The sequence below is a fragment of the Nyctereutes procyonoides genome, unplaced genomic scaffold (assembly GCF_905146905.1).
Source record: "Nyctereutes procyonoides isolate TBG_1078 unplaced genomic scaffold, NYPRO_anot_genome, whole genome shotgun sequence".
NCBI lineage: Eukaryota > Metazoa > Chordata > Mammalia > Carnivora > Canidae > Nyctereutes > Nyctereutes procyonoides.
In genome coordinates this window covers 4,006,394-4,024,106 of record NW_026575022.1, presented here as the reverse complement: position 1 = coordinate 4,024,106, position 17,713 = coordinate 4,006,394, and the positions used below count along the sequence as shown (strand labels likewise).

The following is a 17,713-nucleotide window of genomic DNA, read 5'->3' as shown; positions in this document are numbered from 1 at the left end:
TACTGAAAATTTCACTTAATAAGACAAAACTTAAGTAAACTTCATTAACCACCCTTTTATTTTAACTTGAAATTAAAAAAAGAAGTAGAAATATATTGCAATGTCAGAATGATGCAAAATACATTAAACCATATTAAAAACCAATTAAAACCACAGCTAACATATCAGGACTTGAAAAATCAGTGTTTGTAAATTATGGACCCTTAAATTACACATGCCTTTCAAAAGCAAATACTCTCGGCTAACAAAAACCTAATCAAAATGTTTCTTTTTGTCAAGTTCAAAAAACACATACTACTTTAGTATACTCATATTTTCTAATAAAAACAAATCATTAATATCTGTAAAATCCACTTCTGATAATCTAGAGTTTGTTTATGGACAAATACTCACTAAGGTTACCAAATTTAATGAACCTATATTACAAAAAAACTGTCTTGAACTTACACACAGAAATTCTATGAGAAAACATACAAGAGACAGTGTAATATGTCACTATATTAAAGAACATATATTAGAAGGGGCCTGGTGCAGCAGCTGCCCTCCCGTGAGGTCAGCCATGGAGCCTGCTGACATTCGAGCCCTTCTGGTTCCAGAACTCAGCTGGAGCAGGACCTGGGAGCCACGGGCAGGGGTGGCTGAACCCTGTGCTCAGCTTCTATAGAGGACCTCAGGCCGTCAGGGTGGCATCTGCGCTATGTGGGATGGATGAGTGGGGAACCCTGGTTCCACTTAACAACTAAAGCCAACTCCTTCTGCACCCCTTGAATGTCATTTTGCCCTCCACCTTGGGATTTCTCCTGGAGCTCTTTAGTCTTGTGCTGACTTTCTCCTGTCCTTTTCCAGTCTAGAATAAGACCGGGCCGGTGGGGGGGGGGGGGACTTTGTATATAGAACACTGTATGAAAGAATGACTAATTTAAAAGAAAGCAAAGATTTTTATAGATCATTCTCATTGATTACAAGTTCTAATTGTACTTTAACCTTTTCTATGGAATTTTGGTAATTGTTAAAATTCATACTAACTAGAGCCCAAATGCATTGTTCCGTTTTCATAACAGATCCTAAAAACCTAGCAAGGATGAAAATTTTAAAAACATAATTAAACTTACCCCATTTAATGGATATGTTTTCCATCCTAGCTCTCCCAGTACAGTTGTTGTATCAAGCAACACAACTGAAATTAAAAAAAAAAAATTACATGAATTTCTCAAATGATGCAAAAATGTTATTTAAATCATTAATGTCAACTACCTTTACTATTATCCATTGCATTAGCTTTAATATGTTGAATTACTTACTTTACAACTGTGTATACCAGATATTAATATAATATTATTAAATAATATTAAATATGTGATGTACTTACAGCTTATTTTCAAAATATATAATTTGTGTTTAACAATACTAAATGAAATAGATAATTGAGAAACAGAATTAACAGTCATTTTTTTAAAGGTTTTATTTATTTGAGAGAGAGAGCATGCACACATACAAGCAGAGGGGAGGGGTAGAGGAAGAGGAAGAAGGAGACTCCCTGCTGAGCAGCAAACCCAACGCAGGGCTCAATTCCAGGACCCTGAGATCGTGACCTGAGCCAAAGGCACTTAACTGAGCCACTCAGGTGCCCCTTAACAGTCATTTTTAATAGCTGGCTTTTAAAACTGATGAATGTTGATAGAAGTAATTGAGATGATTGCCAGTTGACCCTTGAACTGGACCCAGGCAACAGGAGGCTCCTCACTCCCTTCCCCCATGCTCAGAATGTAAACTCTGCCCACAGTGGGAGCTGTTCCAAGGACAGAGCCTTGAAAGGGTAACACGTTGTTGAGACCACCTGGATAGTACACATGACTCAACCCAGTTAAGGCTTCTGTGCAAACTTGAAGATTCTGGTGGGTGAATATGGAAATCTTGCAGCTGCCCAAGACAAGTAAGTTCCCTTGCATATGAGCCCTCCCACCTACCAATTTGGAGTAGTCTGCCTCTTTCTGCAGTCTCTCTTGGCCTGCGTGAGTAGGGGACCAGTTTGTGAGCCAACAATTGAAATCATCACCTTTGCTTTCCCCACCACACTCATACATAGTCTTTTTATACTACAGTATAGAAAACCTGTATTAACGCAGGCTTCTGTAGCTTCTTTTAATGTTATTAAACAGCCTTATATATGATTTGCAAAGTATGAAAACTTATTTTTAATAAAACTATCTTTAAAGCATAGATTATATTATTATTATATGTGGGGGTAGACTGACAGCTAAGGGAGGCCAAAGTGAAAATAAAAAACCACGTGTCTTTTTCCCTGACCAAAATTTACTCATCATCTGGTCAGAAGGCAGACATAAAAACAAATGGTTAGAAAATATTCTGTTGAAGTTTTAAATGGAAGATTATATAATAGCCTAGCAATTAAGTTACTAATGTTAAAGCTAGTAGGGAGGTCTGGGAAAATTTCACAAAGAAGATGCAATGTGAGCTGACCTAGGACAAAGGGATCCTTCAGGCCGATGTGATAAGGAACAAATGGTTTACTTTCAGAATAAAGTAGCTGAGCCATAACTAAATCAGATCAAATGGGGAGGATTTTTGTGGTGTTTCCAGCAGGTAAAATGTGCAGGGCCCATGATTCAAATGTTAATTTTTAATTTTATTTTTAACTACTACCTCCAAGTCCCCTAAACGCCGTATGTCATGGATCATACTCTAAAAAACAAGGCTTTGGTATTTCATCATGAGTTTTAGATCTTCACATAGTTAAGAAAGTGAAGTTTACCATTTGTAGTTTTAAAACGTTCCACAGAGGGTAACGAGACACCAGACACACTGGAGTCTATTGTACGGATTCTGTGGTTTTTCTTATTTGAATCACAGGTTATGTCAATTTTTAAGTATGAAACCATGTATCATGTGTGATTTGACATGAACTCTAATTACTCACTGTAGAATATTCTTTCAGTACTGTTAAACTCAATTTAATAAATACACATTTGTAAATCTGAGTTGTAATTCTTTAAATTTTACTGCGGAAAATTCTCATATTTTAGAATGTAGAGAAAACAGTAAAATGAACCAACTTATAGTCCACCTTACTTCACCTGTACATCTTTAACCCACTCTATTTCACTGCAAAGTTTCTTTGAAGCAAATTTCAGTAATATCACCCATAAAAATTCCAGTATATATATCTAAGATAAAGACTTCTTTTAATATAGATATTTTAATACAATATCTTAATGTATTACTATAAGTAGTAATTCCTTAATGTCATCAAATATCCAATCAGTGTTTAACATCCCTATTGTTTCAACTTATTTGAACAGAAAAATCAAATTCCAAGTAAGTGCTATTCATTACAGTGAGTTGACATCACTCTTTGTTTTTTAATCCATAATTTCCCCCATAACTTTTTAAAAAGTCAGATCTACTGAGATATGATTTATTTACCAAAAAAAATCACACTTTTTGAATGTGTATTTCTATGAATTGTGGCAAACTCCCACAACCAGGTAACCACTGCTACAATCAAGCTATGGAATATTTCCATCACCCTCAAAATTCCCCTTGTGATCCTTCATGCTGAATTCCTTCTACAGCCCATCCCCTAGCAACCACTAATCTAATTTCTGTCCTTATGATTTTTGCCTTTCCCAAAATGTCCAAGGAATGAAATTATATAGCATGAAGCCTTTTGAGCTTGGTTCTTTCATATAGCATAACACATCTGAGATTCATCTATGTTGTTGCATTTATCAATCATCAGTTGCTTTTTATTGTCGAGAAGTATTCTATTATCTGTAATTCCCTCATTGATGGAAATGTGAACTATTTCCAGTTCGGGATGTTATAAATAAAGCCAGTAAAAACTTTCAAGCATAGATTTTTTTTATATGACCCTATGCCTTCACTTCTCCATGGTAAATAGGGATTCCTGGGTTATAGGGAAAATGCTAGTTTTTAAGAAACTGTCCAAATTTTTTCCAAAAATAGCATTATTGGAATATTGTTTTCCAGTTGCTTCACATCTTCAGCAGGATTTGGTGTTGTCTAAATACCAAATTTTTAAGGCATTTCAAGAGTTGTACAACGGTATCTCTTTGTTGTTTTAACATATTCCTTAATGACTAGCCAGTTATCTTTCTCACTACTTGAAATCAAATTTCCTGGAAAAACTATGTTACTTTGTTCCACATTCTAGGTTTTTCTAATTGTCAGATATAATGGAACATATTCCTCATTCCCTTTATTTTCTTTAAATTAGTAAATCTATTTAGTAGCTTGATCATATTCAAGGTTCATTTATTTTTATTTTTTATAAAATTAAAAGGAACATACCAATGTCTACTAGGGTCATGTCAAAAAGACTTGAGAACCAACTTCCATAGGCTCCCACTGGCCAAAAATGGATAATCTGATCATATACACAAGCTTAATGATATAAGGAAGTGAAACACTTCAACTATGTTCAAATCCCTTCATTTATAATGATAAAATACACCTCTGATAACTTTGCAAAATACTAGGAAAGCATTATTTTAAAAACTGGTAAATAATTTGGAAACAATAAAACATTTATTTTACTTTTTCTATACAAAATACAAATAAAGAGTTATGAAGGAACATTTCTTTTATTAAAATAGTTTAGGTAATAAATGAAGAAGGAATGACTGAATTAGACTATCTCATTTTCTACTCCTAATGAATTAATAGATTTAGCTAATGGTTTTCAATGGCTGCTAACATCACCTAAAGAGAAAAAAGGACACATAAACGGCTAGAGCTTTTTAAAAGTTTCTATATAGTTTCATTTACTCCCTATTAACATACATTTCTAACAAGTCTGGAAGAAAGTACAATAAGGATGGCATATATAATCATCACATGGATCACATGGATATATATATCTATATGGATAGATAGATATCCATATATATCTATCTATCCATATATATCTATCTATCCATATATATATATCCTATGTGCAAACACACACACACACATATATACACATTCATTCTCATACATGCACACAGATCATACAAAAACACTTGATGGCATTTGGGTTCATTCCGTGTGACAAAAATAAGTTCACATATTAGATAAAAAGCTGAAGATATCAATATAATAAATATTCAAAGCTATTGGCTTATCTCACTATCAAAGGAAAGTCATTTGCATTTTTGGTATATGCCATTGAAAAGAATTCAGAAGTATTAATACCAGTATGTACCTTTGGGTACTCAAAAGCTCAATGTTACTCATTGAGCATATTTACATTTTTGAAATACATCATTATTTCCCTACAGGTTGGCAAAATAGTTATACTAATTCACAGTCACTGTAGGAAAAGTTTTCTACGTATTTTATTCTTCAAGTAATCTCCACATTGTCCTATAAGTTGTTTCTTTTTCTTAATACCTAGTTTACAGAAGAGAAAACTGAGCCTCAGAAAGGTTAAGTAGTTTTCCTTGAGATCAGAAATAGATTTAGATTCCAACCAAGGACACTGATGCTAGGATGCCCTTTGTAAAACATTTAAAACCTTTAAACATTTTAGCTGTTTTTTTTCTTATCCTGTTTTAAATTTTTTCTTTAAATTCCAGTTAGTTTACATACACGATAATATTAGTTTCAGATATATAATATAGTGATTCAACACTTCCACAATACTTGGTGCTCATCACAAGGGCACGTCTCCATTCCCATCACCTGTTTAACTCATCCCCCATCCACCTCCCTTTTGGTAACCACCAGTTTGTTCTCTCTAGTTAATAGTCTGTTTCTTGGTTTGCCTCCCTTGTTCTCATTATTGTAGATACAGAGAAACAACACTATTTCTTTTGCTGATCCAAAATCTTCATAAGTTTTTATCCTAGTTTTCTCATCAATCCTTTCTACAGAAAATTTACCAGTACTACATACAACAAATCATGCCACGTAATTCAAGGGATTTATTGGAGCTGAGTGTTCAAAAATCTCTAAAAACTCTAAAATTGAATTTTACCAGCAGGGATTTGTTTTTCATAGATTGGCAAATTAATTCATTGGTTGATACAAATATTTTTTCTGAAACACTGTTAGGCTGCTTGGTTCTCAATATTTAGTATTTATAAACTGTGAAGTATATTCACTTCAAAACAAACAAAAAAGGACACTAGGTATATAACTATAAAAGTGCAGATCCTTAGAATTTTTTATTGCTTATTATCCTCAAAAAACAAGATTGATAAACTTGCCTAATTTTCCTTTCTAAACTGTAAACATACCTTTTAAAACTTCCTAAGAACAGTAAAATTTCAAACTGGCATTCCTGACAAGTGAATGATAAACTGGTATCAAAATAAAACTAAGGAATTTGGGATTTTTAATACCATAATATGTGATAAATGTTTAAATTTTACTATTTGTTTCATATATAAAACCCCCACAAATTCAGGTTTTTCAGGCAAACTAATTGCATTGAACCCAGCAAGGTGAGAGCTCCTCCTGCTGGCTTTGAACAAGAGTTATCTAATCCCTGGCAGAGTGCGAAAATACTGTAAACTTAAAGAGGAAAAAGTCACTACATCAACATAAACTTCAGTAAAAAGTCAATACTTTTTCCTTTTTAATTTAATGGCAAGCTTTTAAACACAGAATGATTAATACTTATTATTTATGTAAGAAGTACACATGAAAATATATTTATTCATATACTAAGGAAATTGGATAAATCAAAAATAAATGGAAGTAGTAGTAGGTTGGTGGTATCAAAATAAAGTTTTGAAAATATGTTTATTTTGTTTAATAAGCAATGTAATACATAAAGTATTTTTGCTAAACCACATACAATTTTCCTATTAACTTTTAGAAATAAATTCCCAGCATATTGTATTTCTCCTTGAAAATATCTCTTAAATTTTTAGTACTCCCTTTACTCATCCTTTTGGAAATTATCAGAAAATTTCATTGTGTTCTAAAAGACTATCAAATGATAAAGACAAGGTTGATATTACTGGATTAAATGAGATTAATGAGTACCTAAGATTAAAAAACTCAATGTTAATTTCTTGCCCTTGAATAATTTACCAAGTCTTTGCCTACATTCCTTTTAATAAGCTTAAGAGGTATTTGTTTTAAAGTTTATAGTATATAATACATCATCTTTACTCCAACTGCACAATAAAAAAAGGATATGATTTTATTTGTATATCATTCTGACAAATTAAGGAAAAGAAATTGATCATCGCACTCAGAAGGTAGTTATTCTTTCAGGATAATTTTGTTGTAAAAATTCGAGTTAGTGGCATGTGAATTGAGTTCAAAGATTTACCAATATTCTCCAAGAGACTTCATGTGAAAAAGAACAAGGCTTTTCTTCTTATAATCATTCAATTTAGAGTCTTTATTTTGCAAATAAATCCCAGAAAGGTAAAGTTCCTAGTTACTTAGTAACAACACAGTAGTAGAGGCTTTTGACAGTTAATGCCAGTCATGTTCTGCTGACTGAAACACATCCTGTCACCCCCTATAGCTCCAAACAAATTAGTAAATAAACAAAGGGAATACTGACATTGTGATCAGATATAATATAGTCAGAAAATACTTCAAATTATAGATAAACATGCAAATATATATAGATATATAGGTATATTTAGCGCTAGTCTATTTGAATGTCATCCTGTTTAGATCCTGCTTTAAACTGACATTCACATTACTACATTGATCTAGTTTTGACATAGGTGCTTATTTTTGATTGACAAAAATCACAGCTGCAACTTCCAGATCTATATACTATGGGCATCTACCCACACACAAAGTCAGAATCAATATTTAATTCCAAAAATATCAAACACGGATTGCTTTAAATAAACATAGGATTATTATGTTTACCCCCAATATGCCCCTATGTGTACTGGTATTATTTTAAGCCAACATTTTCCAAAGAGAATCATTCCTTCGTAAAAATACCAAAACTACTTTTATCTAGAAACTGAGATCAGTATTTGTTCATTAGGTATACTTACAGCATTTTGTTTTGTCATGCCTTCCTTAATTCTGGGGTTGCTTGCCTATTTTTAATATAGGTGGTGTTCATGATTAATTTTTCTACCCATATGAGAGTTTGAAAATCCTATTTGAAAGACAAAATAACATGAACACAGTGATACTAAACAGCTTTCTCAAATTTAGAGAACAAAAGACAGGAACTTTTGAATTCGTACCCTTCAGCTTTCTACTTCACTAGAAAATGATACTTGTTTCAGAGCATGTTCAAACCTTTCTGCCTCTGTCCCTTCTGGAAAACAGATCACTCTTTTTTAGTTGTGATGGAAAAATAACCTATAACAACCACAAATTATTTCCTTCATTATCACCTTAGAGAAAAAAACAAACAAAAACAAACTCAAGCTAGTTTGCTATTTAGAAGACAAGTTGCTATTTAGAAGACACTGAAAAACCTTTTATAATAAGAGTTGAGGGAGGGAGGCAAGATGGCAAAAGAGTAGGAGACCTGTTTTATCCATTCCCTTGACTTTGGTTAGGGAACTATCAAATCATTCTGAACACCTATGAATACAACGCAAGGTGGAAGAAAAGAATTGCTGGAATTCGATAAATAGAAAAGCGACCACTTTTTGCAAGGTAGGAGGTGTGGAGAAGTGAATCCGAGGGGATATATTGAAAGATAAATGGTGGAGGAGGGAGGGAGCCTCCACAGGCCAGCTGTGGGAAAATGGTATAAACCCAAAGTGCAAAATCGGAAACTTCAAGAAATGTGTTCCTGTGAGAGACGTCCCTGCCGGAAAGATCCTCAGGTGGTAAAGCGGGCGGAATCCTAGGGGGGACAGTATAATCCCAGGATCCCCAGGGTCACAGAAAGAACCGGGTGCCCAAGCCTGCAGAGATCCCAAGCACTGGAGTGGGGAAACCAGTTATGGTCAGCAAGCCCGGGAGGGGCTTTCAGGTAGTTCACCATCAACCTCAAAGGGCAGCAGGATCCTGCAGCAGCTCTCCCTGCAAGGGCCTGCAAAGGACAGAAAAATGGCAACTCTGCTCCTTCCCCCAGGAGCGGTGGCTCCAGAGGCCATAGACCAAATGGCCCCCGGTGGGGGTCCTGCAGAGGGCAGAAATGTGATGACCCTCCACCTTCCCATGAGAGGATCCCTGGGGGCAAGCACAGCAGACTCTGGAGAGTCTGGCACACACAAAAGTGATGGCCACTGGTCCCTGAGGGTTTACTAAAGGGAAGGGACCACCACCTTTCAGCTCTGGGGCTGCAGATCAGATGTGGCCATTTTCATTTCCTCTTCTATTTTTTTAAAGCTGCTTTATTTATTTATTTGTTTGTTTATTTATTTATTTATTTATTTATTTATTTATTTATTTATTTATTTATTTATTTATTTATTTATTTATGAGAGACAGAGACACAGGCAGAGGGAGAAGCAGGCCCCACGCAGGGAACCCAATGCAGGACTCAATCCTGGGACTCCAGGATCATGCTCTGGGTGGAAGGCAGGCCCCAAACATCCAAGCCACCCAGGTGTCCCTCATTTCTTCTTCTAAAGAGATACAGAAAGCCTTCAGGAAACAAAAGCAATGGAGAGCAACCAGAAGCAGCTGACACTGAGCCCCACCCCCAGGAAAGGGGCGGTGCCACTCAACCCAAGCAAACACACCTGAGAGTCAGTGTAGCTGGCCCCTCCCCTGGAAGACCTGCTGGAACAACAGGTGAACATCAAATTTATGGAAGACACAGGACTGTGAAACTCCAGAGCTAGGGGGAAATAATACAGAGAATTTAAGTTTTTTTCTCATGATTTATCTTTCGTGGTTTTTTTTCTTTTTGTCTTTTTCAACTAGTTTCTTAGTTTATCAATTCTTTGTTTTTAAGTCTTTTTTAACTTTCATTTTTTATATTTACATTTTATACATATCCTTCATCTTTGCCTTCCTTTCACTGTATTCAATTTATATATATATAAATTATATATATAATTTATTATTTATGTTTATACATATGTATTTATAATTTTTATATAAATTAGAATATATATAATTTATTCATAAAATATAATTTATTGTGTGTGTGTGTGTGTATATATATATATATATATATATATATATATATAGAGAGAGAGAGAGAGAGAGAGAGAGAGAGAGATAAAGTTTTGCTTTCTTCACAATTTTGGGATTTAGCGTCTTCTAACAAACAGACCAAAATACACCAGGACAAAGTGGATCACCCTGTTTTGTCCACAGAGGTTATATTCTCTCCCTCAAACGTTTGTTTTTTTTTTTCCTTTTTCTTTTCTTTTTTGGTTTCTGATCTCTTCTGATTTGTCTAGTGTGTATTTTGCTTCAGTTGTGGTTGATATTTTTTATTTTGTTCTTCATTCATCTGTTCTTCTCTGGGCAAAATGACTAGAAGGAGGAATTCTCAAAAATAAAGAACCAGAGGTAATACTCTCTGCCACAGATTTAATTGCTACAGATATAAGTAAAATATCAGAACTGGAATTCAGTATAACCATTATAAAGTTACTAGCTCGGCTTGAGAAAAGTCTAAAAGACACTAGAGAATCTCCTAGTGCAGAAATACAATCTAACCAGGTTGAAATTAAAAATGCTTTAATTGAGATGCAGTCTAAACTGGATGCTCTGACAGCTGGGTAAAGGAAGCAGAAGAGAGAGTAAGTGACATTAAAGACAAGTTTATGACAAGCAAGGAGCTGAGGAAAACAGAGAAGAACAACTAATGGACCATGAGGGGAGGCATGGGGAAATCAGCAATACTATAAAGCAAAACAATATTAAAATTATTGGGGTCCCTGAGGAAGAAGAAAGAAAGATAGGGACAAAGGTATATCTGAGAAAATCGTAGATGAGAACTAACCCAATCTGGGGAAGGAAACAGGCATTCAACCAAGAAGAAAGGACCCTTCTCAAAATCAATAAAAATAGATCAACAGCAAATATATAATAGTGAAGCAAAGCATGCAAATTTGAGAGATAAAGAGAAATTCCTGAAAGCAGCTCAAGACAAGAGGTTCTTAATCTATAGGGGTAGAAACATTAGGCTGGAAGGAGACCTCTCCACAGAGACCTGGCAGGCCACAAAGGGCTGGCATGATATATTCAGGGTACTAAAAGAGAGGAACATTCAGCCAAGAATACTTTATCCAGCAAGGCTGTCATTTAGAATGAAAGGAGAGATAAAGAGTTTCCAGGACAAACAGAAAATAAAAGAATTTGTGACCACTAAAATAGTCCTACTACAAGAGATATTAAAGGGGATCCTGTAAGTGAATAGAGAGTCTAAAAGTAACACAGACCAGAAAGAAACAGAGACAATTTACAGGCACTAAATTCTTATCTTTAAAAAGTTACTCTAAATGTAAATGGGCTAAATGCTCCAATCAAAAGACACAAGATATCAGACTGAGTAAAAAGCAAGACCCATGCATATGCCGTCTACTCATTTTAGACACAAAGACACCTCCAGATTGAAAGTGAAGGGGTGCAGAGCCATTTATCATGCTAGTGGACATCAAAAGAAAGCTGAGGTAGCAATCCTCATATCAGTCAAATTAGATTTTAAAGCAAAGACTATAGTAAGGGATGAAGAGGGACACTATATCATAACCTAAAGGTCTATCCAACAAGATCTAACAATTATAAATATTTATGCTCCTAACTTGGGAGCAGCCAATCACATAAACCAAAAAGAAACACAGTGGTAATAACACAATAATAGGAGACTTCAACATGTCACTGACAGCAATGGACAGGTCATCTAAGCAGAAGATCAACAGGAAACAAGGGCTTTGAATGACACACTGGACCAGACAGACTTCACAGATATACACAGAAAATTCCATCCTAAATCAATGGAATACGCACGGCACATTCTCCAGAACAGATCAAATACTGGGTCACAAATCAGGTCTCAACCAATACCAAAATACTGGGATTTTTCCCAGTAAAGAAATAAAAGGCATTCAAATTGGCAAAGAAGAAGTTAAACCCTCCCTCTTCACAGATGACATACTGTACACAGAAAACCCAAAAGCCTCCACCCCAAGATTGCTAGAACTCATACAGCAATTCGGCAGTGTGGCAGGATACAAAATCAATGCCCAGAAGTCAGTAGCATTTCTATACACTAACAATGAGACAGAAGAAAGAGAAATTAAGGAGTCAATCCCATTTACAATTGCACCCAAAAGCATAAGATACCTAGGAATAAGCCTAACCAAAGAGGTAAAGGATCTTACCCTAAAAACTATAGAACACTTCTGAAAGAAATTGAGGAAGACACAAAGAGATGGAAAAACATTCCATGCTCCTGGATTGGAAGAATAAATATTGTTATAATGGCTATACTACCCAGAGCAATTTGCACATTCAATGCAATCTATCAAAACACCACCAACGTTTTTCACAGAGCTGGAGCGAATAATCCTAAAATTTGAATGGAACCAGAAAAGACCCCAAGCAGCCAGAGGAATGTTGAAAAAGAAAACCAGAGCCAGGGGCATCACAATGCTGGATTTTAAATTTTACTACAAAGCTGTGGTCACCAGTGTGGTACTGGCACAAAAGCAGACACATAGATCAATGGAACAGAATAGAGAACCCAGAAATGGGTCCTCAACTCTATGGTCAACTAATATTCGACAAAACGGAAAGAATATCCACTGGGAAAAGGACAGTTTCTTCAACAACTGGTACTGGGAAAATTGGATAGCCACGTGCTAAAGAATGAAACTGTATCATTTTCTTATACCATACACAAAGATAAATTCAAAATGGATGAAAGACCTAAATGTGAGACAGGAATACATCAAAATCCTAGAAGAGAACACAGGTAGCAACCTCTCTGACCTTGGCTGCTGAGCTGGTGCAGCCATTCTGGAGAACATTATGGAATTTCCTCAAGAAGTTAAAAAAGAGCTACCCTACAACCTAGCAATTGCACTACTGGGTATTTCCCAAAAGATATGAAGATAGTGATCCAAAGGAGCACCTGCACCCCAATTTTTATAGCAGCAATGTCCACAACAGCCAAACTATGGAAAGATCCAAGATATCCATCGACAGATGAACACAGAAAGAAGATGTGGTGTACGTGTGTGTGTGTGTGTGTGTGTGTGTGTATGATATACATATACTATAGAATATTACTCAGGCATCAGAAAGGACGAATCCTTAGCATTTACATCAACATGGATGGAACTGGAGGGTATTATACTGAATGAAGTAAGTTAATCAGAGAAAGACAATCATCATGTGGTTTCACTCATATATGGAATATAATAAACAGTGTAGAAGATCATAGGGGAAGGGAGGGAAAACCGAATGGAAAGTTATTGGAGAAACAGTGGTTTCTGGAAACAAACTAAAGGTTACTGGAGGGGAAGAGGGTGGGGGGGTGGGGTACCTGGGTGATGGCATTGAGAAGGGCACCTGATATGATGAGCACTGGGTGTTATACACAACTGATAAATTACTGAACACTACATCTGAAACTAATGATGTACTATACGGTGGCTAACTGAATTTTTAAAAATAACTAATTAATTATAGTACTTCATTAAAAATATACTAGGAGTGTTCATCCCCACTTGTGTATCTTCCTATCTTGCTCAAAACAACCTCTATATTGTTATCCTGCTTGATACAGCTATATTTGCTTCAGTCTTAAACCTAAAGGGGGTAAGTTTACCCATAGACAGACCCAAGGAGGACCCAGATGTGAATCTGATCCATGATAAAGCCATCAAATGACAGGTTTACCCCTAGACTCCTGAGCAAGGTCAGTAAGACTTATCAATGAGTCACTTCATAAGTCATGCTTTCTCCATAAAATTGTCCAGTTATTGGTATAGATTAAAAAAAAAAGGAAAGAAATTTGTCATGTTCCTAAGTAAGAGCAAATACAGTTCTTTCATTTTGACATTGTCAACTCTTTGATCTATACATAAACAGTAATTTTGCATAGAACCTGTATTATTTTCATTTATTTCAATTATACAGATTATATAGGTAGGAAAGACTATTTGGCCTTGGTTTTAGATTTGCTAGTCATACATTTAATAAATGTTATGATTTTTTTATCTGTCACAGAATCTCACCCCAATTAGCCAAAACCATAGAACCTTCTCCCCATTACTTATCAGAGATGCTTCTTGCCTTTCTAGTGCTTTCTTTTCTTTATATTTCTTACTTGTATCCTAGGGTTTTGGACACTATTTTTTTAAAGAATATTTTAAAATTCAAGGTTAGAAATTCACTTAAATATTGTTTTTATAGCTCTGGTAAAAACAGATTATGATTACTTTTTGAAAAATCTTATCTACATTATATTATCCATCTCAATGTAAAACCATTTCTACATAATGGAAGAACAGTCTAAAAAATTATTGAAACCATTACTCTAAGGAGAAAAAGTAGTGACTTTGCACTAAAAATTAAAAATAAGTTTTACTAGAATTTAAGAAAAAACTTATATGAGTAAAATAGTCTTCTCTTTTCCCTCCTGGAAAATGGAAGGGAATTTTTTTCCCCTTTCCAATATTGTTTTTATTCTCCTTTACACTTACATGGACACAACAGAAATCATTTTTAACTTCCTTCGTTAGGACATAGGTAGTCACAAAAATGTTACTTGATTTTAAGACACTTTGACATTATTTCAACATTTATTGAGTCTGTTATATTTAAGATGCTGTATTAGCTATTGCAGGATATAGAAAATTTACAAGATACTATGTGTAGTCTCAAGGAGTAACTGATGTCATTTTTTTTCACTCCCACTGTTAGGATTTTTGTGTCAGCTCACATGCCATAGTTTATTCAAACATGTAAATAGTGAAAAAGCTTAAAATGCCCTTATTCAGAAGGTGCAGAAAGGCTGCAGCTATTTAGTAGACTGTATAGAATTAAACTGCTGTTTCAAAAGGGCAAACATCCAATAGCATATCAACATCTCCATAAAACTGTCAGTAATTGGCCCATTTATCTCAGTTGCTACAGAAGTGCCAAAGATGAATAGATTTTAGAAATATATATCAGTAGTCAACAGTAAGGGAAATAATAATCTTCTACCTGAAGAATACTTTTCAAAATAATCCTAAGAAATGTCTGCTTAATTAGTTAGAAGAGACAGTGTTTTATTTAGAGTAAGAAAGAAACTGAAGTACACGTTACTAGATGTAAACATTTACTAATCCAAGCTTTAGTCACCGGCTATAAAAAAATATCAAGTAAAAACAATAATATCATTAAAATTTTGAAAAACATACATATTAAACAACTTTGAAAGGACAATATCTTCCTTTTGTTCATTGAAATTATAATGAAATCAAGAAATTGGGACACTTGGGTGGTTCGTCAGCTGAGCATCCAACTCTTGGTTTCTGCTCAGGTCATGATCTCAGGGTCTTGGGATCCAGCCACATTGGCTCTGTGCTCAGTGTGGAGTCTGCTGAGATTCTCCCCCACTTTTCCCTTGCCCTTTCCCCCAGTTTACTTGCTTTCTCTAAATTAATAAAATATTTTTTAAAAAGATACAATCATTCATATTTAATTTAAAAGTTAGTTCTACCAATATAGTGTGAGCTCCTCAAGGGCTCCTCAAATATACACAATTCTGTGTGTGTATATTTATTGAAAAAAATGAATGAATGAAGGCATGCCTGCATGCATGAATGAATAAATGAATGAACATCAACTCAACAGAAGGGAGCATGGGCAAAAAATTCAGGCCTTGGGAAAAAACATTCTTTTTTTTTAATTGAAGTGTGATTTGCCAACATATAGTATAACACCCATTGCTACAGAATGGGAGAAGATATTTGCAAATGACATATCAGATAAAGGGCTAATATCTAAGATCCATAAAGAATTTATCAAACTCAACAGCAAAGAAATAAACAATCCAATCATGAAATGGGCAAAAGACATGAACAGAAATTTCACCAAAGAGTACATAGACATGGCCAACAAGGACATGAGAAAATGCTCCACATCACTTGCCATCAGGGAAATACAAATCAAAACCACAAATGATACCACCTCACACCAGTGAGAATGGCGAAAATCAACAAGACAGGAAACAACAAATTTGGAGAGGTTGGGGAAAAAAACATTATTAACCAACTACTGAAAAAGCAGTGCGAGATTAGCGGGAAGGCAGGCACTCGACAAAATTTAAGCGGCCACTGTGCTTACTTTATGAGGGAAGACGTCAAAGGCTACTCACATATGATCCCACTAAGATGTGGTTAAGGGACAAAGTAGTCTTTGGAAAAAATAAAATTAAAGTAGGCATTTGTTTCACGCACAGAAAGGATTGTTAGAAGACAAACATTTTCCACAACTTTGGGAGTCCTTCTCTCTTCTCTACCCAGCCCCAACCTTGTCATCAGAGTGCCCTTAGATTGCTGGCTTTCACTCCAAACTCTATCCCCACCTGTCACAGTGCATGGTGTTCAAATGATCCCTTTTTATCCGCTGCCCTACTGAATGAAAACACTCATCATATATTAAAAAAAAAAAAACTTCACTAACATAGCACACAAATGTGCTTATGAATACTCATTTATTTCCCTTTATCCATCCCTTCCTGCATTATTTATCCAACTTAGATTTGAATTGATTACACCACCCTTTGGGTGACAGTGAATTGGGGCTCTTTCATGGCATAGCTAAAACCACATAAGCAATTCCTCAGAGAACTATTTTGAAAAAGAACTCCTAAAACTCTGACTTCTATCACACGCAAAGAAATGACCCTCTGATAGATTATATTGTGTGCTAGTAAACTTAGCCAAGTCATAATTCTTTATTCTACCAATTATTGGGAATTGCTCTGCCATTAACCAAGTAATTGTCTAATTTTAATTATCCATCCCAATCTGGGGCTCTCAGTGGACTCTGATTTTTTTTTAAGATTTATTTATTTATTCATGAGAGACACAGAGAGGCAGAGAGAGGCAGAGACACAGGCAGAGGGAGAAGCAGGCTCCTCACAGGGAACCTGATGTGGGACTCAATCCCAGATCCTGGGATCATGACCTGAGCCGAAGGCTGGCACCCAGCTGCTGAGCCACCCAGGCATCCCAGACTCTGATCTTTTTAGCCACATTTCCAGGGCATGCATGACTTAGCATTTAAAACAAGAGTAACAAACAGAATTTTGCATATTGTGTCATGGGTCATGATTGTCTCTACTTTGCCCTTTGAGTTTCTCTTGTTAATTGATCGACTCCAAGAGTCTCCTAAGAGGAAAGCTAAGAGCAGTTTTTTTCCCCTTAGATTTCCCCATCCACTCTCTCCAGTTACTTCCAGAAATATCATCCACACTCTAGCTTTAGTCTCTAAAAAAGGTAACAGCCAAATTGCCAATTGACAACTCTTTTCTACAGCAGCTAACTAAACTGTCCATGAACACTCAGATTTAACAGTCAGTTGCTTATGAAACATGATTGTCACGTCATAAAACTTGATACTCTGTTCATACAACGATATATATTTTGGGAGAGATGCTGCAAAAGAATAACTTAAATAAAATGTAATTTTTAACCCTTTTACCGTAATTGCATCATCCTCAGTTGCCTGAGAAATGTGTGTTGTCTCCTGAATCTCTACATTGAATTGTAGTTTTAGTAAGTAATATCGCCTATGGAAGAGAATAGTCTGTAATGAGAGAAATGGGCAGGACAAATAT

The 17,713-nt window shown here is 35.3% G+C and overlaps 1 protein-coding gene across 1 annotated transcript in view; it reads right to left on the bottom strand.

Annotated features, from left to right (window-relative positions):
* LOC129520989 (ephrin type-A receptor 6-like) overlaps positions 1–17,713 on the bottom strand; it is a 727,437-nt gene that overhangs the window by 651,079 nt on the left and 58,645 nt on the right. The window contains 1 exon segment of the mRNA XM_055342191.1: positions 1,113–1,177. Coding sequence (XP_055198166.1) covers positions 1,113–1,177 — 65 coding nt within the window.